This window comes from Dendrobates tinctorius, unplaced genomic scaffold (genome assembly GCF_039654945.1).
Source record: "Dendrobates tinctorius isolate UK_male_01 unplaced genomic scaffold, ASM3965494v1 ptg000085l, whole genome shotgun sequence".
Taxonomy (NCBI): domain Eukaryota; kingdom Metazoa; phylum Chordata; class Amphibia; order Anura; family Dendrobatidae; genus Dendrobates; species Dendrobates tinctorius.
In genome coordinates, this window is record NW_027361753.1 from 3862145 (window position 1) to 3886773 (window position 24629).

The 24629-nt window shown below is 47.7% G+C and overlaps 1 protein-coding gene across 3 annotated transcripts in view; it reads left to right on the top strand.

Annotated features, from left to right (window-relative positions):
- SKA1 (spindle and kinetochore associated complex subunit 1) overlaps positions 1 to 7438 on the top strand; it is a 37885-nt gene extending 30447 nt beyond the window's left edge. For all 3 annotated transcript variants that reach the window (XM_073584780.1, XM_073584782.1, XM_073584783.1), the window contains exons 3-7: positions 714 to 838; positions 1658 to 1749; positions 2388 to 2522; positions 5518 to 5687; positions 6408 to 7438. In XM_073584780.1, coding sequence (XP_073440881.1) covers positions 714 to 838; positions 1658 to 1749; positions 2388 to 2522; positions 5518 to 5687; positions 6408 to 6556 — 671 coding nt within the window. In that variant the 3' untranslated portion in view covers positions 6557 to 7438. The remainder of the gene's footprint in view (positions 1 to 713; positions 839 to 1657; positions 1750 to 2387; positions 2523 to 5517; positions 5688 to 6407) is intronic.
- The last annotated feature ends 17191 nt before the right edge of the window (positions 7439 to 24629 follow it).

The following is a 24629-nucleotide window of genomic DNA, read 5'->3' on the forward strand; positions in this document are numbered from 1 at the left end:
GAACGTACAAACTCCTTGCAGATGTTGTCCTTGGAGGCTGCAGTGCTATCCACTGAGCCACCGTGCTGCCCACGGTGCAGGTCTTGCAGGACAGACCGGGGGCTTATCTACAGCATAATAGAATGCCGTAGATAAGGCGATGGCCATAACTCGTATTGGCCAAACCTGGTGATAGGTTGAAAAAAATAAAAAAGTTTAAAAATGGCAAGAATTTAAAAAAAAAACAAAACACAGAAATCATGCCCCATTGAAAATAAAACAATTAAAAAAAATACACACACATATTTGGTTTCGGAAAATGGAGACACAAGCAGAAGGTTCTTTTTTCTAAAATTTCCAATTTTTTTTTTTTCACTATTTTAATTAAAAAAAAAAAAAACCTATACATTCTTGGTATCTGTGCTCTCATACTGACCTGGGGAATCATATTGTCAGGTCACTTTTACCATATAGTTAACATGGTAAATAAAAACCCAAAAAACAATTGTGGGAATGCATTTTTTTTTTTTTTTTTTCAATTCACTAGGATTTTTATTTCCTGCATTGCAGCGCATCACATGATAGAATGAATGGTGTCATACAAAAGTACAACTCGTCCCGCAAAGAACAAGCCCTCGTATGCCTGTGTGCACAGAAAAGTAAAAAAGCTACGGCTCTTGGGAAAAAGGGGAGAAAAACAAAAACAAAAAACAGTGTCCCCATTTTGTGTACAGGTCAGGACCCGTCGTTGGGTAACGTGCTCCGTAAAGTGGGTTATGAGCTGCACCTGCTGTGCGAGCTTCTGAATAAAGTGGAGACCGAAGTTCAGAGGCAAGAAACGATCGCAAAGTCTCTGAAGGTAAGATGGGGGAGTCATGGCTCCTGTAGCAGGGGTTGTCGCAGTATTCTGTTGCGTGTTCATCATTAGTGATGAGCGGGCATGCTCAGGTAAGGTGCAGGTGCTGACCGAACGCCTAACAAATGGGCAATCCCTGCATGTGTTGCAGCTGTCGCACGGCTGCGAGACATGGAGCCGCGGGGACTCGAATATATTTTTCGAGCACACCGAAGACACTCTTAGCACCCGAGCATGCTGAGATAACATTATACATTCCGAAAACGAATGATCACGATATTAAGATTCAGGTTGTTTTTTATTTTGCCAAACATGCATGTAAGTGATACATTTCTGTTAAATTTTGTTATAGTATTTTACATGTTTTTACAACTACAGGGATGTCAATTATGCCCTGATTATTTCCTGGTTTGTGTGATAGTCTGTAAAGTGCACAGAAAGCAAGAATTACACGATTTGGAAATCTCTTGTAGCCATGTTTTATTCAGAGCAAAACATAGTGTAACGGGTCAGAAGGTGAACGTTTGCCATTTTATTTCAAAGAATTTACTCATTTAGAAATCTTAATTTTGTAGGGGAAACATTCGCTGCCTTATTTTACTCCTAATATACAGATATATAGAGACCTCAGTATATATCCGTACAATGTGCCTGTAAAGAAGAACACTATTTAAACCTTTAGGCCAGGGTCACACTAGCGATGAATACGGACGAGTGCTATGCGATAAAACATCTGCAGCATATGACGGAAAGCTATAGAAGAGGATTATCTGTCCCTGGGATATATATATTTCTCTACGTGACTTACTCTTTCTCCTTTAGGAGCTGCAGGTGACTCTAGAGAGCGACGCCAAGGAAGCGGCTCATCTCAGCGACAACATTCCACCTCACCTTCCCAGGAAATGTCCAAAAAGGTATAATGAGGTCCTGGGAAATCCAGTCTCCGCCGTCTACTCACTTGTTTTACGCTCTTCTTACTCTTGCCCGTTGGCTTCTTATTGCCAGTGCTGAATTAAAATAATAACAGATGTAACTCGCCCTCCCCTGGTGCAGCGGAGCCCTCGGTTTACTGGCTGCAGCAATACAGATCATGTGTACCGCTGAGATCAGTGATAGGCTGCAGCGGTGATGCGTGCTGCGCATCTGATTGTATTATAAGCCAGCACTGGTCAGAGAGCAATATGCGGAATGGGCCGTGTTATCGGCCCATGTAAGGGAGCCTTATATCCGATGTGTTATACATCAGTGACTGCGGAGATCCAGGGCCGGAGATAAGGTGTCGTCTCATGGTGGATACTGTGGGGATACATCCTAAATGTCTGACTGCTAGGACCGCTCCGCGCACTGTCTCATGTTGGCTCTGCTCATTGTAGTCCGCCCACATTCATGCCCTCCATTGTTTGCAGCGACCTTGTAGCCGTCCACCCCTGATGAGAAGCTGAGCGCGTGACTGCGGACGGTGCAGAATGGCCGTTCCCTCCTGTCCCTCTCTCTGTGGGATTACAGACTTCAGCTTCTGAATATTAATATTTTGTGTCATCTGTCTTACCAGTCATTCAGTCCCAGGCGAGGAGCCTCCGGCGGAAGTTAAGGTCCTCGCTCCCGAGCCGGCGAAGAAGCCCGTCAAAGAGAAGCCCATCAAGGAAATGGAGCTGATCACGGTGCAAGATTTTGCCAACGTGCCAGCGTAAGTAATCTCGGGTAGAAATAGAAAAGGTCCATTTACTGCGACAAATAGGAAAGCCGTAAAGCCGTACATCAAGCAATAGAAGTGAACTGGTTTGTGAAAGTGTTCACCCCCTTTGGCTTTTTACTTTGTTACATTACAACCTGTGTGTAAATATTTGCAATCAGCACTAAATAGTCTACATTAGTGAAGTGAGAAAAATGTAGTCATAGCTTAAATTTAAGGGATCCAAAAACTAAAAATTGGCATGTGCATATGTATCCACCCCTTTAGCTATGAAGCGCCAAAAAGGTTCCAGTTTAAGCAATTCCCTTAATAAATCCCATGGCAACATGTGGAAAACTCAGAGACTTATCCAAAGCGACTCGCAGCTGTAATTGCCGCAAACGGAGGCTCCACAAAGTACTGACTTTAGGGGGGGGGGGGTGAAAAGTTATGCACATTTAAGCTTTCAGTTATTTTGTCTTATTTGTTGTCTTATTTGTTGTTTGCTTCAGGATAAAAAGAAAACCGATTGTTCACAGTTGTATGCATGGTCTGTACATGAACTGATGCAAACCCTCAAAAAAAAAAAAAGTTTGAAATTCCTGGTTGTGAGGTAGCAAGACATGAAAACTGCCAAGGGGATGAATACTTTAGCAAGTCACTGTATAACCTGGAAATATATACTGTGCACTTACAGCGGAAGCTGCTGCGGAGATCGGAGACCTCTCCTCACATTTCAGTCTTAGCTAACACGTGTTACCTCATCTAATCGCCATATGACGCCGATCCGCGTGGGGCTACCCTCCGTGTTGACTTTTTTAAAAATTTATGAAAGTTACTTTCAAATCCACACGATGAAATTTTTCGGCCGAATAATTGGCAACAAAAATTTTCCACCGAAATTTGTAATCGATTTTCACATGGATTTCCTTGCCGATTGCGCCTTAAAATCTCCATGAAATAAAAGCTTGAAGGGTTGGTTCACAGCCTTTAAACTTGTTTTTCTTTAAGTGTTTTTTTTTTTTTTTTTTTTTAAACTCTCCACTGTCTTACTTATAGGGTGTAAATGTAGATTAGATATACAGTTGTGGCCAAAAGTATTGACACTCCTGCAATTCTGTCAGATAATACTCAGTTTCTTCCTGAAATTGATTGCAAACACAAATTCTTTGGTATTATTATCTTCATTTAATTTGTCTTAAATGAAAAAACACAGAGAATGAAGCAAAAAGCAAAACATTGATCATTTCACACACAACTCCAAAAATGGGCCAGACAAAAGTATTGGCACCCTCAGCCTAATACTCGGTTGCACAACCTTTAGCCAAAATAACTGCGACCAACCGCTTCCGGTAACCATCAATGAGTTTCTTACAATGCTCTGCTGGAATTTTAGACCATTCTTCTTTGGCAAACTGCTCCAGGTCCCTGATATTTGAAGGGTGCCTTCTCCAAACTGCCATTTTTAGATCTCTCCACAGGTGTTCTATGGGATTCAGGTCTGGACTCATTGCTGGCCACCTTAGAAGTCTCCAGTGCTTTCTCTCAAACCATTTTCTAGTGCTTTTTGAAGTGTGTTTTGGGTCATTGTCCTGCTGGAAGACCCATGACCTCTGAGGGAGACCCAGCTTTCTCACACTGGGCCCTACATTACGCTGCAAAATTTGTTGGTAGTCTTCAGACTTCATAATGCCATGCACATGGTCAAGCAGTCCAGTGCCAGAGGCAGCAAAGCAACCCCAAACCATCAGGGAACCTCCGCCATGTTCTCCTGTAAACTCTATGTTGATACCTTTGCCCAAAAAGCTCTACTTTTGTCTCATCTGACCAGAGAACATTCTTCCAAAACGGTTTAGGCTTTTTCAGGTAAGTTTTGGCAAACTCCAGCCTGGCTTTTTTATGTCTCGGGGTAAGAAGTGGGGTCTTCCTGGGTCTCCTACCATACAGTCCCTTTTCATTCAGATGCCGACGGATAGTACGGGTTGACACTGTTGTACCCTCGGACTGCAGGGCAGCTTGAACTTGTTTGGATGTTAGTCGAGGTTCTTTATCCAACATCCGCACAATCTTGCGTTGAAATCTCTTGTCAATTTTTCTTTTCCGTCCACATCTAGGGAGGTTAGCCACAGTGCCATGGGCTTTATACTTCTTGATGACACTGCACACGGTAGACACAGGAACATTCAGGTCTTTGGAGATGGACTTGTAGCCTTGAGATTGCTCATGCTTCCTCACAATTTGGTTTCTCAAGTCCTCAGACAGTTCTTTGGTCTTCTTTCTTTTCTCCATGCTCAATGTGGTACACACAAGGACACAGGACAGAGGTTGAGTCAACTTTAATCCATGTCCACTGGCTGCAAGTGTGATTTAGTTATTGCCAACACCTGTTAGGTGCCACAGGTAAATTACAGGTGCTGTTAATGACACAAATTAGAGAAGCATCACATGATTTTTTGAACAGTGCCAATACTTTTGTCCACCCTCTTTTTTATGTTTGGTGTGGAATTATATCCAATTTGGCTTTAGGACAATTCTTTTTGTGTTTTTTAATTTAAGACAAAATAAGTGAAGATAATACCAAAGAATTTATGTTTGCAATCATTTTCAGGAAGAAACTGAGTATTATCTGACAGAATTGCAGGGGTGTCAATACTTTTGGCCACAACTGTAGGTTGCTATTTGCAGGATGCTTGCATTTTAGAGCTTCTTTAGAAGTGGAGATCCTGCAAACAGCAACCTGGTGAGTTCTCCTTCAATGGAAGTCTTCAAACAGAGGCTGGACAGACATCTGTCTGAGATGGTTTAGTGACTCCTGCATTGAGCAGGGGGTTGGACACGATGACCCTGGAGGTCCCTTCCAACACTAACATTCTATGACTCCTAAAAGTTTTGTTACCTGCTCTTTGACTTGAATCTTGCTACATTTGTCAAGGAGTGTGTTTTCCCGCTACCCAGCAATGTGATGCCAGACTTAATCCGCTAAACCGTTCCTCAACGTTTCCCTGCTCAGATACATGAAGAACCGCCTGACGTACGAGCAGGTCAACCACTTTATAGAAGAAGTCAACATGGCCGTGGTGGGCAAATACAAGATTGTGCATCAACCTTTTAAGACGCTGAACAACGTAGCCAGGAAGCAGCTGGGGAGATTTAAGGAAGAGGAGACTCCAGACACGAAAGGTAGGTAATGTATTATATCAGGCGGCTTTAGAAAGCGGGGTGCAAACATACTGAAAGTCCTAGGAGACCCCCGGTATCATGCGGAAGGGTTTCCCTCAGCTGCTGGCGTTGTATGATATTATGGATCTAAACATACAAGGGTGGATTGTGGCCTTATTGTCCTGTACCTCGGTTGTTGAATCTTGCTTGGTAAAGGGCTATACATAGTTTGTGATGTTCAAGGGGGTTCTCCAAAAGTGGCTGACCCCTTCAATCTCTCATTATATGCCACATTGTATTTGGGCTCTTCTACCCCTCTAACCACTTCACACATATGGGCGTAACTGTATGTCGTACTCTGGGGTGACTGTGTGTGGTGGTGGGTCAGGACCTCCTACCAAGCGTGACAGATACCGGCTATATTAAATAGCTGGCATCTGTCTCTATCAGGCGCCATATGAGTCGGCTGTCGATAACTATTTACACTGTCAGTCTCTGACGTCGATATATATAAATGGCGTCACAGCGGGAGCAAAAATGTGCCGGTTCCTATCGGCCTCCCATGACCCGATCCTGGGGCTCCGATGCAGGGCTGTGGAGTCTGTAAGCCAAACCTCCGAGTCCTCAATTACCATGACACCGACTCCACCAAAATGGGCTCCGACTCCACAGCCCTGCTTGTAAGTAGTAATCACTACTATTTCTTCAGCTACTAACTTTTTTTTATTTTACCCCCCCCAGGACAATTTTTCATAGTCGACACAGATATCAAAGAATTCACCCAGTTGAAGGTGGACAAGCGCTTCCATAGCATGCTTAGCATCCTGAGGCACTGCCACCGCATCCGGGAGCTGCGCGGGAAAGGGATCGTCCGGTACGTTATCTGCTGACCACTCCTGGATGAGACGTTCCACCCCAGCCGGGTCGACACTACAGATAAAGGAAGGACTCTTCGGGCCTTCAACAGGCGAAAGACGAAGCGGGAAACTGACAGCAAACCGCGCTGTTAGAACTGTTCACTTCTGACCCTGATTTTAAGGCCTCCCGCCTCCATGCACTCTAGACAAAAGTCATCTGAAGCCTCCGATCTTAGCGGGATCGGCTGTCAGTTTGTGTGGCGGCCCCCCCAACTCTTACCCAATAGATGATGTGGGATTTCAATGACTGATCCTTTTGTTTTCCAGTAGAAAAGCTGCTGTCAGAGGCGTATGTATCATATAGAGAGCATGGACGCTCCCAGCTGAGTGTTCCCGTGTATGGGTGAGTCAGGAAAAAAGACTGTCAGCCGAATGATTGTTCAGCCGACATCTATTGTGTTTATGGGGGGGGGGGTCTGTACATTATAGGGGTATTCCCATCTCGAATATCCTATCCCAATATTTAGTAGGTGTAATAATAATAGCATATACCTCCAATGAAAAATGTAGGATAGTTCTTCTGATAAGCTATGTCACTTACCACATGTTAAGGGCATTGCAGTAGCTTAGGTATCCATGATAACGACCACTAACAACTAACTGTCACTGTATGAGTGGTCATAACCATGGATACATAAGCTACTGTAATGCCCTGCACATGGGTAAGTGACATGACTTATCAGAAGAACTATACTACATTTCTAATTGGAGGTATTTGTTAATATTATTACACAAATCACATATCGGGGATAAGACCTTGAAGATTGGAATATCCCTTTAAGTATTAGAATATTGGATTTACTGTATGTAATAAACTGGTGTATAAATAAAAAAAAGTTCCACAACGTTCCAATATACTGTGTTTCACTTTCTCATTCTCTATGTAATATCTGTGGCTGGTTTCTGACTATAGCGGGGATTCCGGGCTCATTTTGTAGCTGAGTATCGCTTCTGTACCTGTGATCCCGACTGAGATATAGCCTGTTAAAATGGCCCCAACACACGAACATGGCAGCAGGGACAGGAGAAGGTAATGCGTCCTCGGGACCCCATGTAAGAAAAGATGTGGATCACACCAGCAAAGGAAAATGAGAAAGATTTAGAAATATTTTTTAAAAAATGATAATAGAAAAGTGTTTTTTTCCATTTTTCAGTCCTACCGGGAAAAAATAACATTCACATTTGGCATCTGCAACAACGTGAACTATAAGTTTATGTGCACACGATGCAAAACAACTAAAAGTAAAATAATGCATAGTAATGTAAAAAGGACACTGCCATGCACATGTTCCCGCTTACGTCAACTCTTCGGAAACCGTGAAGTTTTTAAAAGTTGTATTTTCAATATTTTAGCTCTCCCAGTAAACTCCGTAAATAAAAAGAAAAGACGGAATTCTTATTTTTTTTTGATCACTTCACCCTTAAAAACTTTTTTTTTTTTTTTTTTAAAAGCTTAAAAAGTCACTAGCCCCAAAAATATACCAACCAAAACTACCATTCACCCTGTAAAAACAAAAAACCAAGGCCCCGCATACACCTTTATCGCTGAAAAAAAAAACAAATATGGAGACACATTTTTTTTTTTCTTCCAATTTTAAGGGCTTAAAAAGTCCACAAAATGGCGCCAATAAATGCTGCAGTTCATCGCACCAAAAAATAAGTTATCTTTCTGTAACTAAAATAGTAAAAAAAAAAAAGTTATAGCTCTTTAAAAATGGCGAAACATAAAAAACAAAACTTTTTTTTTTTTTTTTTAGGGATCAGCAAATGTTTAAAGCAAAAAAAAAAAAAAGAAAAATCCGTGTGAACGTTCCATAAGTGTTTGCATAGGACGTCTTATTTCTGGCAGCAGAGCCGCCGTTTTTTCTAGGCAAAGCCGTGGGTCTCTTTCCTGGAGAGGCTTTGCCGTTATTTTTGCAGCCTTTTTGATCTTTACGCTACAGTGGCGACTGGTTTCTTAGTGGCAGCTGCCCGAAGAAATCGACTTCTGGTAACCAACTTATGGCTTCCGAACCCTGGCGTGGTTAAAAGAACTGGGAACATGTACACAGGATTGTCATTTTATTCATATTTCTGTGCACCATGATAATTTTTTTTTTTTTGTTGCGCTTTTTCAGGCGGTATCCAGGTAGAATCCTCCTGAAAAAGACCTATCTGTACGAAGGCTTCATTACTCTGTCGCCTCATTGGGGGACACAGAACCATGGGTGTTATGCTGCTGTCCACTAGGAGGCGACACTATGCATAATCTGAAAAAGATTAACTATGGCTCCTCCTGCAGTATACACCCCTGGACGGCGTCAGCCTTCTCCAGTTTTTGCTTGGTGTCGCATAGGACAGATGAAGAAAAGTGGGTCTCCTGTGAGACTCCCGGCATGGCTCGTTCCTCGGCCCCCTATTATGGGGTGCCCGGTTGAAGTTGAGATGGCTGTTCCCCATGTCGCTCCTTCCCTAGTCCTGCGGGTGCTGGTTCGAAGTCGAGACCCCCCTCCTTCCCCAAATCCTTTTGGTCTTGGGTTGAGGTCGAAGCGAGGAGGAAGCCCCCTGATGGTGACAGCAGCACCCTCCCTAATCCCCCTCTGGGGGAATTAGGTTCAGACGCCTCAGGTAGGGTGTGTACCACGGCAATCTGCAGCTCACAGTATCCAGGGACCCCAGCCCAGCTGCGGGCTCCTGTCGGGGCCGGGGGGGAGTGCGGGCAAGCATGGCACATACAGACACAGGGCTTCCTGCGGCAGCACCAGCTCCATAGCGCCTAAGGGGGACCCATCACAGGGCCCCGCTTCCGATTGTGGCCCCACCGCTATCCTGCCTTTCTGTCCGTGGGGTCCGGTTCAGATCCGACCCTCCCGGACTTCCGCGCCGGACTGGAGCCCTTTCTGGACATCGGTAACTAATTTAGGCTGTGGCTTCAGCCTAGCTGAGGTCGCCGCCGCCTCTCCGCCCCCCGGATGACAAATATGACACTCTACAGTGTCAAAGAAGGGGCGGATCGAGACGGCACGTTTTTACACATCTCTGCGCGCTTCTCCCTCCTCATCCTCTCGGCGGCCATTTCTGCTGCAGGCATCAGCAGCACCACGCCAGCCAGTCTCCGGGGGGGCACAGGACTGTGGATCTTCGGCGCTGGACCTAGGGGCACGCTGGTGGGGTAAGATCACAGCTTGGGTTTTTTACTCAGCTGTGAATCCGGATTCCCTGTAAGGCTCTCCTATAGGTTTTTCCCTGCATAGCCACCCCTGTAGGACGCTCTGCATAGCCAGCCCTTCTGCACTCGGTGCACTATGCCGGGCTCAGTCAAAGAGAACCAGGCAGAACTGCTTTTATGCATTCTGCACAGCCTGCAATACCACTCTCCCCAGTGGCAGCACGTACCCGCACTGTCGGGACTGTATCCAGAATACTGGGTCAGAACCCCAAGAGGCTCCTACCAATGCTTCAGCGGCTGCTACCATGCCGGAATGGGCTACCCAGATGTCGCAGTCCATAGATAACCTAACCTCCACATTGCTGCAGGGTCATGTCTCAGCAATGAGCGTTTCCCAGCAAAGGGAAAGCTCCACTCAGGGACAGGCCGTTTCTGGCTCTCCCAGACGTAAGCGCACCCACACGTCGCGTTCCTCTGCGTCATCCCATAGCACACGTTCATCCCCCTCTAGGGAGAGACACCGTAGTTCCAGGTCACCTAGACCGTCCCCTACCGGAGACGGACAACGCAGATCTCCACAGCGATCCCCGTCGACAGAAGGCCTTCGCCCCAGCTCGCCCACCAGGGAACGCCTCAGCGATACGCAGGATTCGGAAGGCATCTGTGACTCCGACTCAGACAACGAAACTGAGACGTCCCTGGTCCCTTGTCCCCCTAGCAATACAGCGCTAGTTGAGGACATAATCTCTTCCATCCATCGGGTGCTGGACATTTCCAATCCAACCCCGGAAGCCCCAGAACACAAGATTTGCTTTGAAGGTGTTCTGAAACCACCTTACGTCTTCTCTAACCACCCGGAATTTTAGGCTATCCTTACTCAGCAGTTTTCGTAGCCTAAGAAGAAATTCACCAATCGCAAATATATTTGGAGGCTAGGTACCCCTTCCCACAAAAGGACACCAAGGAGTGGACAGATCCGCCCGAAGTGGACCCCCCCAGTCTCTAGGCTAGCAGCACAGACCCTCCTATCACTGCCAGATAGCTCAACCCTCAGGGACGCTGCAGACCGGCAGGTAGAACGCATGGCTCGTTCAGTTTTCGAAGCGGCAGGGGCCTCCCTGGCTCCCGCGTTCGCTTCAGTGTGGGCGGCCAAGGCCATTCTGGCTTGGGCCAAAAAATTGCAAACTGGCCTCCAAGCTTCAAATCCTGAGCTGTCGGACCAAGCGGTTCAAATAGCAGTGGTAGCAGATTACATGCTTCATGGCAGCCCTGGATTCCGCAAGAGGTGTAGCGGGGATAGCATCAAACGCCATCACGATTCGGCGTATCCTCTGGCTGCGGGAATGGAAAGCGGATGCGGCCTCAAAAAAGTCCCTCATGCATCTCCCGTACCTCAGTGGACGGCTTTTCGGTGAAAAGTTGGACACAATAATATCCACTGCCACTGGGGGAAAGACTACCTCTCTCCCTCAACTAAAACCTAAACGCACGTTCAACCGGCGTAACCAAACACGATTCCGATCCTTTCGAAATTCTTCGGGCTGGTCCGCCTCGCGTCCAGCACAAAATCGTAACCGCTCTCCACGCAGGGACAACCCACGGACAGCGCAGAGGCCAGACAGGACCTGGCAGTCGAAAACAGGCCAGGCGAAGCCCAAAGGAGGAAAACCTCAGAATTTCTCCTCATCATGACTCATGAACTCCGGAAGACACCCCACCCGTATGCGGACGACTTCTACTCTTTCAGCAAGTCTGGCTGCCTATTACAGAAGACAGGTGGGTCAGGGAAATAGTGTCTTCTGGATACAAGATAGAGTTCACTTCCAGTCCACCGAACCAGTTCTTCCTCTCTGTTCCACCAAAACCGCCAGAAAAGGCTTGTGCTTTCCACCAAGCGGTTTCCTCTCTCCTTCAAGCAGGAGTCGTAGTACCGGTTCCCGCAGCCGAACGTTTCCGAGGGTTCTGCTCCAATCTATTCGTAGTCCCCAAGAAAGGAGGCAGCGTCCGGCCCATACTAGACCTAAAACAACTCAACAAGTATGTACGAGTTCGTCAATTTCGCATGGAGTCCCTTTGGTCCATCATTGCGTCCATGGAGCAAAGACAATATCTCGCCTCCATAGACATACAGGATGCATACCTACATATACCGATTGCTTCCGCCCATCAGAGATTTCTCAGGTTCGCAATCGACCAGGACCACTACCAGTTCGTGGCTCTCCCGTTCGGCCATGGCTCCCAGAACATTTACCAAGGTCATGACTGCCACCATGGACATTCTACACTCCAGAGGCATAGTAGTCGTTCCATACCTGGACGACCTTCTCATCAAGGCTTCCACCTTCAAGGACTGCGAGGTCAGCGTCTCAATCACAATCGACACTGAGTCGCCTGGGCTGGTTAGTCAACTTACAAAAGTCATCGACTTCCCCGAGTCAGTCTCTGACCTTCCTGGGGATGCTATTCGACACCTCCAGGGGGCTGGTGCTCCTTCCAAGAGACAAGGCACTGGCTCTCAGTCTAGGAGTTTGCATACTCCTCCGCAATCTCCCCCGAACTCTCCGGTTTGCCATGAGAGTCCTTGGCAGGATGGCAGCAGCAATGGAGGCGATACCATTTGCCCAGTTTCATCTCAGGCCTCTTCAACTAGCCATCCTCATGTCCTGGGACAGGAATCCTTTCTCCCTCGACAGGGAGTTCTGGCTAACGTCGGCAACCAGGAGGTCCCTGCACTGGTGGCTCAAGCCAACCTCAATGGCAACGGGAAAATCCTTTCTCTCAGGTCAATGGAAGGTCCTGACCACCGATGCGAGCCTGACAGGTTGGGGTGCAGTGCACCTACATCACAGGGCACAGGGCAAGTGGTCACCAGTGGAAGCGAACATGCCCGTCTTGGAAATTTGGGCCATCTTCCTGGCATTGAGAGCCTTTCGTCACTTACTGGCAGCCTCTCATATCAGAGTACAGTCGGACAATACCACGGTAGTGGCTTATGTGAACCACCAAGGCGGGACCCGCAGTACCCAGGCGATGAGAGAAGTGGCACATATCCTCCATTGGGCGGAAGACACGAGGTCGGTACTCTCTGTGGTCCACATTCCGGGTGTGGACAACTGGGAAGCCGACTTCCTAAGCAGACAAGGAATGGACTCGGGAGAGTGGTCTCTCCATCCCGAAATCTTTCGACAGATCTGCCATCGCTGGGGGACCCCGGACGTGGACCTAATGGCATTTCATCTCAATGCCAAGGTCTCCAACTTCATGGCCAGGACACGCGATCCGCGGTCGCTCGGAGCAGATGCCCTGGTTCAGGACTGGACCCAGTTCCAGCTTCTGTACATATTTCCACCTCTCCCCCCTGATATCCAGAGTCGTGAGGAAGATCAAGCACGAGGGAGTTCCAACCATCCTGATCGCGCCAGACTGGCCCAGACGTACATGGTACGCCGACGTCGTACAACTTACAGCAGACGTCCCTGGCGTCTCCCCGACCGTCCCGATCTTCTGTCACAAGGCACGTTCTACCACCAGAACTCAGGGGCTCTCAATTTGACGACGTGGCCCTTGAGACCTGGGTTCTAACCCAGGCAGGACTCTCAACGGACGTCATTAGAACCATGATCAGGGCACGGAAGCCAGCCTCCGCCAAGATTTATTACCGTACCTGGAGAGCTTTCTTCACCTGGTGTGAATCTCGCGGCCAGATTCCACTACCTTATTCCCTCCCAAAAGTCCTTGGCTTTCTCCAATCGGGCCTGGACGCCAGGCTATCCCTGGGCTCGCTTAAGAGCCAGGTGTCCGCGCTCTCAGTGCTTTTTCAGAGGCGCATCGCTAACAAGCCGCAAGTAAGGACCTTTCTCCAGGGGGTTTCCCGATTGCTTCCCCCCTACAGACGTCCACTGGAAACGTGGGACCTCAACCTGGTCCTGACAGCATTGCAGGCACCACCTTTCGAACCCCTTAAGGAAGTCCCACTCCGCATTCTATCACAGAAGGTGGTTTTTCTGGTGGCAATCACCTCGCTTCGCAGGGTGTCTGAATTGTCGGCACTCTCCTGCAGACTGCCCTTCCTAGCCTTTCACCAGGACAAGGTGGTTCTCCGTACAGTCCCATCCTTTCTCCCGAAGGTTGTGTCCAACTTCCACCTCAATGAGGAAATTTCACTGCCATCCCTTTGCCCGGTTTCGGTTCATAGAGTGCAGAAGGCTCTGCATACACTTGACCTCGTCAGGGCATTGCGTATATACGTGTCTAGGACTGCACCCTTCCGGAAGTCTGATTCCCTTTTTCTTCTTCCGGAAGGCGTTCGCAAAGGTCTGCCAGCTTTCAAAGCTACCCTTGCCAGGTGGATCAAGTCCACCATATAAGAGGCTTACCGCCTTAACAATTCTCCTCTCCCGGCCGGTATCACGGCACACTCTATGCGGGCGGTAGGGGCCTCCTGGGCCATTCGGCACCAGGCTTCGGCACAACAGGTGTGTAAGGCGGCCACTTGGACTAGCTTACACAGATTTACGAAACACTACAGAGTTCATACCCAGTCCTCAGCGGATGCGAGTCTGGGTAGACGGGTTCTGCAGGCGGCAGTGCCCCAAGTTTAGGGACCTGTCTGCACAATATTCGTCCTTTGCTTCCCACCCAGGGACTGCTTTGGGACGTCCCATGGTTCTGTGTCCCCCAATGAGGCGACAGAGTAAAGGAGATTTTTGTGTACTCACCGTAAAATCTCTTTCTCTTAGCCTCTAATTGAGGGACACAGCTCCCACCCTGTTACCCTTACGGGCCGTTGTTACGGTTGAGTTCTCATATTGTTCTTTGATCTCGTACATGGTGGCCTTATTACAGGCATGGTTATGTTATTTCTGTTAACTTCCTCCTAATGCTTTTGCACAAAACTGGAGAAGGCGGACGCCGTCCAGGGGTGTATACTGCAGAGGAGGAGCCATAGTTAATCTTTTTCAGATTATGCATAGTGTCGCCTCCTAGTGGACAGCAGCATAACACTCATGGATCTGTGTCCCCCAATTAAAGGCTAAGAGAAAGAGATTCTACGGTGAGTACACAAAACTCCTTTTTCCATTTTTTTTTTTTTTTTTTAAAAGGCATAAAAATACTTTTTCAAAGTTTAAAAAAAGGTTTTAAAAAGGGTTTAGTTGTCACGTACACTTGGGTAGTATCCACTTCTTTACGATGCACTATTCTATTTGAGAGCAGAAAATATAAATGCAACCACTAAAAAAAAAACACAAAAAAAAAAAAACTACCACTAGGTGTCAGTACGGAGCTTTGAATGAATCCATGTGGCCTTTTGGAGCATTTTGATTAAAGGGAACCGGTCATCAAGTCGTTCTACCTAATGCCATCTATGTAAAATCGTTGTTGTAAATGCTGACTCTTTGGTTTACATTTTAGAAAAATTAATTATGCAAATTAGTCACACTTGCAGCCCGCCCACCATCTGTCAGTGATTGACAGGTGACTTTTCTTTTAGTGACCCGCCTCTCCTGCCTGAGATCGGTGCAAGCAGCGTCATTCCCTGGGTATGAGTGCAATCGGCATCCTTTGAATACAGGATGGATCTGCAATACCCTGCCACAACCCATGTACAAAATGATAGAGCTGCTGTGTTCTGGCATCATCCGAGAACTTCCAACTGGCGCTGGTATCAGCAGAACGGTGGGGGTACCATTCCTAAGGATAGGCCATCAATAAACAAATCAGTAGTTGCCAAACTCTTTAACATCAGCACAAACATTGCGCCCCCGCCAGGAGCTTCAGGGCCGAGCAGCTGCATACAGCCTTACATCACCAAGCACAATGCCGAGCGTCGGATGCAGTGGTGTAAGGCATGCCGATGGGCCCAGCACTTTTTCAGGTATACATTTAAAGGGAATCATTCAGAAGATTGCTCCCTGTTATGACAGCCCAAAAACGTGCCTGACTTGGGTCAAAATTTCATAAATATTAACAGCAATTTGCCAAAATGTTTAAGCAATAGTAGCTAGATTAGAAAACATAAATGACTACCTGACACAGGCTTAATAGGGAGAATTCGGACTCTCCCTTTAGAATTCGGACTCTCCCTTTAATTTCAGCATTGATTTTCATCCCCCGGTTTTTGCAGTATCATCGATGCAGTGTGGACTGATGACGTTTTGGTATTTGACTCGCTGTCTGTAGCTGCTGATACTCCTGGAATAATGATATGCAGGCTGAAAATAAACGTGTAAATTACAAAGGGCTGAGCTGTATCCAGCCGTCCGTTTCGTGCCGCTAATGATTTACGAGTGGATCTCGCGTGCATCAGGTGCCGTCAGCTGGAAGGAGAGGCTTAATGGACGCGCACGGACGGCGTTTCTCGCTACGGAATTGGGAAGTCTACAGTTGTAAAGTTGCCAAATTCAATACACCTCTTAACCCCTTACTGGCATCCGCAAAAATAATATATGGATGCAGGTATATGGAGGTTGACCCCTTCTTCCTACAATTGCGGGTGCCAATTTGTCCTAGATTTAAAAAAAATAAATAAAGTTGATCACAGAAAAAAAGTAACAACGGTCGAATTACAGGCAAAGTGGATAGCTTAGTACACAGGTGTAAAACGAAAGGTCCAAAATTATTTTAGTGGATGGGGAAGACCAATAAATAGCAGCGAATTCCATAAAGTGCCAGTGCCTATGAAGTTCAAGCTCCCATAGGTGGGCATGTCTCCATGAAGATACCCACACTAAATGCCTCGTTATCACTAGGTTTCCTGTTCTACGGATTTCGCTTAAATTACGGGTGCCGGTTGTGTTTTACAGCCGTCATCCGCCTCAAACATAATTAAGACATGTTTTTAAAAATTGCTAAAATAAAATGTGGGCTTGCAATGTCTATAAAAGCCATAAGGGTGTGTGCACACGCTGCGGATTCTGCTGCGGTTCCGCAGCGGATTTGGCCGCTGCGGATCCGCAGCAGTTTTTGCTGCGGTGTAAAGTACAATAATATCCTATGGATATTAAAAACCGCAGTGCAGACGGTACGGATTTTTCCGCGCGGTTTTCCTGCGGTTTCTAAACCGCAGAAAGAATTGACATGTCAATTCTTTCTGCGGATTCCGCTGGGTTTGCCATCTCCATTGTGGAGATGAAAAACCGCAGGCCAATCCGCAGGTAAAACCGCAGGTCTTTTGACCTGCAGATTTACCTGCGGATTTTACAAAATCCGCACGGCCAAATCCGCATCCCAATCCGCAGCGTGTGCACGTACCCTAAAAATGTCCCCAGAATTGATGTTTGCAAAGCTCCACAAACTTAAAGTGTTTTTCTTAAAAAAGAAAAAAAAACTGAGTTTTTAAAAGCAGTAAAATATATATATATACATACATACTAGCTGAAGAGCCCAGCGCTGCCCGGGCATAGTAACCAACTGTAGATAGTTGTAACAAATCAAATTATAATTATCCTCCATCCCATAGTCCGATGCCCATATACCCATCACACATCCTCCATCCAATAGTCCAATGCCCATATACCAATCATACATATTCGCCATCCCATATTCGAGTGCCCATAACACATCCTTCATCTCATAGTCTCATGCCCATACACCCATCATACATATCCTCCATCCCATAGTCCCGTGCCCATATACCCATCTTACATATCCTCCATCCCATAGTCCCATGCCCATATACCCATCATACATATCCTCCATCCCATAGTCCCATGCCCATATACCCATCACACATCCTCCATCCCATAGTCCCATGCCCATATACCCATCATACATATCCTCCATCCCATAGTCCCGTGCCCATATACCCATCTCACATCCTCCATCCCATAGTCCCGTGCCCATATACCCATCATACATATCCTCCATCCCATTGTCCCATGCCCATATACCCATCACACATCCTCCATCCCATAGTCCCATGCCCATATACCCATCATACATATCCTCCATCCCATAGTCCCGTGCCCATATACCCATCACACATCCTCCATCCCATAGTCCCATGCCCATATACCCATCATACATATCCTCCATCCCATAGTCCCATGCCCATATACCCATCACACATCCTCCATCCCATAGTCCCGTGCCCATATACCCATCTTACATATCCTCCATCCCATAGTCCCATGCCCATATACCCATCACACATCCTCCATCCCATAGTCCCATGCCCATATACCCATCATACATATCCTCCATCCCATAGTCCCGTGCCCATATACCCATCACACATCCTCCATCCCATAGTCCCGTGCCCATATACCCATCACACATATTCTCCATCCCATAGTCCCGTGCCCATATACCCATCATACATCCTCCATCCCATAGTCCGTGCCCATATACCCATCACATCCTCCATCCCATAGTCCCGTGCCCATATACCCATCTTACATATCCTCCATCCCATAGTCCCATGCCCATATACCCATCACACATCCTCCATCCCATAGTCCCATGCCCATATACCATCACACATCCTCCATCCCATAGTCCCGTGCCCATATACCCATCACACATCCGCCATCCCATAGTCCCGTGCCCATATACCCATCACATCCTCCATCCCATAGTCCCGTGCCCATATACCCATCTTACATATCCTCCATCCCATAGTCCCATGCCCATATACCCATCACACATCCTCCATCCCATAGTCCCATGCCCATATACCATCACACATCCTCCATCCCATAGTCCCATGCCCATATACCCATCACACATCCTCCATCCCATAGTCCCATGCCCATATACCCATCATACATATCCTCCATCCCATAGTCCTGTGCCCATATACCCATCACACATCCTCCATCCCATAGTCCCGTGCCCATATACCATCACACATCCTCCATCCCATAGTCCCGTGCCCATATACCCATCATACATATCCTCCATCCCATAGTCCCATGCCCATTTACCCATCACACATCCTCCATCCCATAGTCCCGTGCCCATATACCCATCTTACATATCCTCCATCCCATAGTCCCATGCCCATATACCCATCACACATCCTCCATCCCATAGTCCCATGCCCATATACCCATCATACATATCCTCCATCCCATAGTCCCGTGCCCATATACCCATCACACATCCTCCATCCCATAGTCCCGTGCCCATATACCATCACACATCCTCCATCCCATAGTCCCGTGCCCATATACCCATCATACGTATTCGCCATCCCTTAGTCCCGTGCCCATATACCCATCACACATCCTTCATCTCATAGTCCCATGCCCATAAACCCATCATACATATCCTCCATCCCATAGTCCAGTGCCCATATACCCATCATACATATCCTCCATCCCATAGTCAACCATTATGACATCATAATGAGCGGCGGGGCTTGCAACCTATGATGACGACAGCGTCGCCATGGCAACCATTGTGACATCATAATGAGGGGCGGGGCTTGACGCACACACACTTTTTCCCCATTATGTAGATAGGGGCAAAATTGTTTGGTGAAATGGAACGCGCAGGGTTAAAATTTCGCCTCACACACAGCCTATGACGCTCTCGGGGTCCAGATTTGCGACTGTGCCAAATTTTGTGGCTGTAGCTGCGACGGTGCGGATGCCTATCCCAGACATACACACACACTTGAGCTTTATATAATAGATATACATAAAAAATAAATTCGGTATCACAGTAACCGGACTGACTTGGACATTTTACACCAATTCTGTTTAACAAGACATTATGTAGTAAAACTGACGGTGTCCAGAGGTGTTTCAGGTTTGGCATTTTCTTTTTTTGCTCCCCTTCTTCCCAGAACTGTAACTTTTCTGTCAAAATGGCCGTGTGAGGGCTTGGGGTTTTTTTTTTTTTTTTGTGGGACAAAGTTGTACTTTTGGTTTCACCATACCGTGTACTGGAAAACGGGGAAAAAAATCCTAGTGCGGTGAAATGTAAAGAAAAAAAAAAAAAATGCAATTCCACAGTTGATGATTTTTTTTTTTTTTTTTAACCATGTTCACTAAATGCTAAAGCTGACCTGCCATTATGATTCTCCAGGTCATTACGAGTTCATAGACACCAAACATGTCTAGGTTGTTTAAGTGATGAGAAAAAAATCCAAACTTTGTTTTTTTTAAAAAAGCGCCATTTTCCGATACCAGTAGTGTCTCCATTTTTCATGATCTCGGGTTGGTTGAGGGCTTATTTTTTGTGTGCCGAGCTGACATTTTTATTGATACCATTTTGGTGCAGATAGAATCTTTTGATCGCTCATTATTGGATTTTATTGCAATGTAGTGGCGACCCAAAAAAACCTACTTCTGGTGTTTTTGAATTTTTTTTTCTTGTTACGCTGTTTACTGATCAGATTATTATTTATTTATTTTTTTTAATATTGATCGGGCATTTGTGAACTCGGCGATACCAAATATGTGTTGTAAAGCAGCGGTGTCCACGCTGTGCAGTTATGAGGCAGTAACCCAAGCAAGTTCAAAACAAAAAGGGTTTTAATGTCCATCAAAACTCACACAGTGCACAGCACGCTGTATGTTCCGGATCGCAGCCGGGTAAACAAAACGCCAGTCCAGGGCAGTTGCCGTGAGCGACGTACTGCCGGGTATGCAGGGAGGGTTGCCAGTACCTTTGGCTCCGCTGGCCCTGTGTTAACTCACACAGGGCGTGCTCTGCAGATCTCCTGCTCTGTTTCCTTACCAGAGCAACAATGAACAAATCAACCCTCCCTGTAGGGTTTTTTTTTTTTCCTTTTCCAACCTGTGGCCATAGGCCACTCATAAGACCTGGGCTGGAGGAAACGGACCAGACCCCACTACCTTCCTGCAGTCCGTTTCAAAAATAAAAGCCCATACCGGGTTTTCCTAAACAAACTCCTTGGTACAAATAGCTTGATCAGGTTCGAACTTTTATTCTGCCCTGCGAGTCACAGACACATTGCTGTGATCACAAGGCACTCAAGCGGATCTAATACATTTCAGAGCACATCCTGGGGGACACATAGCGACCCTCACATGTGACACCGGTCACTGCCTCACATATCCCCCCCCCTCTGTTCAAACTTGTGGGGTTGAACATTTGTCACCATACAGGGGGCCCTTGACTGCATCCGCATTTCCCTGTGATTTCCTCCCCGCCCGATGTTCCACTGAGAAGCTGAAGTTTTGTAGGGACAGGAACCATCTGGTGACTCGGGCATTCCTCTCTTTTGCATTTCTTATCCAGACTCCAGACGAGGGGTGAATGGTCCATTACCGACCGAAACTGATGCCCGAGCATATAGTAGCGCAGGGACTCCAAGCCCCATTTAATCGCCAAGCACTCCTCCATTACGCTATAATTTTTCTCTGCCGGGGTCAGCTTCTGGCTCAAATAGGTAACTGGATGCTCATCCCCGTTCACCTCTTGCGACAGCACCCGCTCCTAAGCCTACCTCTGGGGCACCAGTTTGGACAATAAAGGATTTCTTGAAGTCGGGGCTGACGAGGACTGGCTGTCCACACAACGCCGACTTCAGCGAGTGGAACGCTTCCTCCGCTTGAGGATTCCACCGGACCATCACAGTCTTCCCCTTTAGCAGATCCGTTAGGGGTGCTGATTTCCCAGCAAAATTGGGTATAAACTGGTGGTAGTACCCAATGATGTCAAGGAATGCCCTCACTTGTTTGGTACTTAAGGGCTTGGGCCAGTTTTGAATGGCCTCCATTTTGTTAACTTGGGGTTTGATAACCCCTCGGCTAATCACGTATCCTAAATACCGGGCCTCGGTGAGACCTAATGTACACTTTTTTGGGATGGCTGTTAACCCCGCGATTCTAAGAGACTCCAGCACTGCTTGTACCTGGGACAGATGAGCATCCCAGTCGGTACTAAAAAGGACTGTCATCCAAATAGGCCAACGCGTAACCCCGGTGAGGCGCCAACACAATGTCCATCAGCCTCTGGAACGTGGCCGGAGCCCCATGTAATCCAGAAGGCAAGATGACATATTGATAGAGGCCCTCTGGTGTTATAAAAGCGGTCGTTTCTTTCGCAGACTCAGTTAAGGGGACCTGCCAGTAGCCTTTTGTGAGGTCCAGCGTGGTGAAGTACTGGGCCTTCCCCAATCTCCCAATTAGCTCGTCCACCCGTGGCATGGGATAGAGGTCAAATTTTGACACTTCATTTAACCTCCTGATGTCATTACAGAAGCGTTAAGACCCATCAGGTTTCGGTATCAGGACAATGGGGCTGGCCCACTCACTTCGGGATTCCTCAATGACTCCCAACTGGAGAATTTGCTTCACCTCAGCTGAGATGGCTTGCCTTCGGGCTTCTGGTACTCGATACGATTTCATCTGCACCCTTACCTGGGGCTCAGTGATAATGTCATGTATCACCGAGGTCCGGCCTGGCAGCTCTGAGAATACGTCCATATTCCTCTGCACGAGGGCCCGAGCCTACCGCCGCTGCAGTTTGGTGAAAGTCATTTATTTTAACCTGTCCCCCGGCTGTGTCCCTGGCCAGTGCCAGAGGGCCCTCTGTTGGTACGACTGGAGTCGCCTCCGTGACCAAACATTCCCGGTCCTTCCAGGCCTTTAGCAGGTTTACATGGTACAGCTGTTCGGGTTTCCTTTTTCCGGGTTGGTAAACTTTATTGTTCACTTTCCCCCGTATCTCATAAGGCCCTTGCCACTTGGTCATGAGTTTACTCTCTGGGGTGGGTACTAGTACCAACACCTGGTCCCCTTCTTTAAAGATCCTGACCGTGGCCCTTTTATTATATGTACGGCTCTGAGCAGCCTGCGCCTCCAACAGATGTTTCTTTACTATGGGCCGCATGACCGCAATCCAATCCTGCATTTTGCCACATACTCGAGGACACTTATGGGGAGTGGGCTCCTGTTCCCACGTCTCTTTGGCTACATCCAGCAGTCCCCTCGGGTGCCTGCCATACAGTAGCTCAAATGGGGAGAACCTCGTGGATGCCTGTGGTACCTCGTGGATGGCGAACATGAGATGGGACATGTTACTGCCCTAATCCCTTCCATCCTTGGCGACCACCTTTTTTAGCATGGCTCTGAGGGTCTTATTAAAACTCTCCACCAACCCATCGGCTTGTGGATGATACACTGATGTACATAGCTGTTTAATTTGGAGCAACTTGCACAGCTCCTTGGTCACCTTAGACATAAAAGGGGTTCCCTGATCTGTCAAAATCTCCTTGGGTAGCCCAAGGCGACAAAACATGGCGAACAGTTCCCTGGCTATTAATTTAGCCGAGGTGTGGCAGAGTGGTATCGCCTCTGGATACCGGGTGGTGTAGTCTACGACTACCAATATGTGTTCTTGACCCCGGGTGGATTTTACTACTAGCCCTACCAGATCCATCGCAATCCGCTCAAAAGGTACCTCTATAATGGGCAGACGCACCAATGGGCTCCGGTAGTTCGTGGTGGGTGAGGTCAGTTGACACTCCGGACACATCACACAATACCTTTTGGACCTCATCGTAGACACTTGGCTTGAAGAACCGCTGCAGTATGCGCTCCTGAGTCTTTTTGGCTCCCAAATGCCCTCCCAGCATGTGAGTGTGAGCCATGTCGAGCACCACCTGGCGGTAGGGCTGGGGCACTACCAGCTGTTCTACCTCCTCACCCCTTATTTTATCCATCCTGTACAGTAGCTCCTGGTTGATTACCATCCATGGGAACTCCATCTCCACACCCGGTTGCTGAGCCACCCCATTTATCTCAATTACTCTTGCCCGTGCCCATGCCAAAGTGGGATCCTGGAGCTGAGCTGTCCTGAACTTACCAGATGACAACTCTAGTTCAGGAATCAGTGAGTTCTCCTCAACTTCTCCTGCCAACACCTCTAGGCGAAACCTATCGGGGTTACACTCTGTCCCTATATTGGTGACCCCTACGGCAGGAATCCCTGACTCAGGATCTTCAGGTTCAGCACCCGGAATACTTTTTACCCTGAGAGGGTTAACCCTGGTCTCCCATAGGGACCAGAACAGGGGAAAGTCTCTTCCTAATACAGTCCCATACGGAAGAGTCTTTACCACTCCCACTACATGTTTGATCTCCCCAAACGGGGTGGAGAACGTGACCTCCTCAGTCGGGTACTCATGGAGGTCCCCATGTATGCACACTACCGCCACCTTCCGTCCATTAGGTCTATCCCCGGCAACCATCCACCAAACTCCCTGATTCCATGAGAGCGTCCGTCTGGTACCCATTGACGAGTACCTCGCACCGCTGAGGTTCGGTACCGGCAGGTTCTGTAGTGACAGTGCAGACTGGCTGGGCATACATAGATACCCGGCGAGTATACCCGCAGTCCATGGATTCAGTTGTTAGGGGGCAGTTAGCAATCATATATCCAGACTCTTGGCACCGCAAACACTTAAGGACTGGGGCCCGAGGGAACCTTGGGTCTACGCTAGGGGACATGGGGCAGTTGACACTCTCCTTCCGAGATATCCCCTCAGTACGGGCACGATCCGTATTGGCCTTGGTGGAGGGTTGTAGACTTTTCCCAGGCTCCAGAGCTGATGGGGCCTTACGTGACAGCCGAAGTGGGGCAGTGTCCCGTATAAAGTCTTGAGTGGCTGTATACCGCTCAACCAGTCCTACCACCTGGTCCAGAGTGCCCGGGTCCCCTTGCCCCACCCAACGTATGGCGGCTGGCAGGGCCCTCACCAGCCGGTCGACCACCACCCTCTCTACCATCTGGATCGGGGTTAAAGTCTCAGGCTGTAGCCATTTTTTAACCAGTTGCAGTAAGTCATAGGCTTGAGACCAGGCAGGGCGAGTCTCAGAAAATGACCACTGGAACACCCGTTGGGCCCGCACATATGTATTAACCCCCAGTCGCGCAAGGATCTCACCTTTCAGCTTCCCATAGTCCAGGGCATCGTCCCGA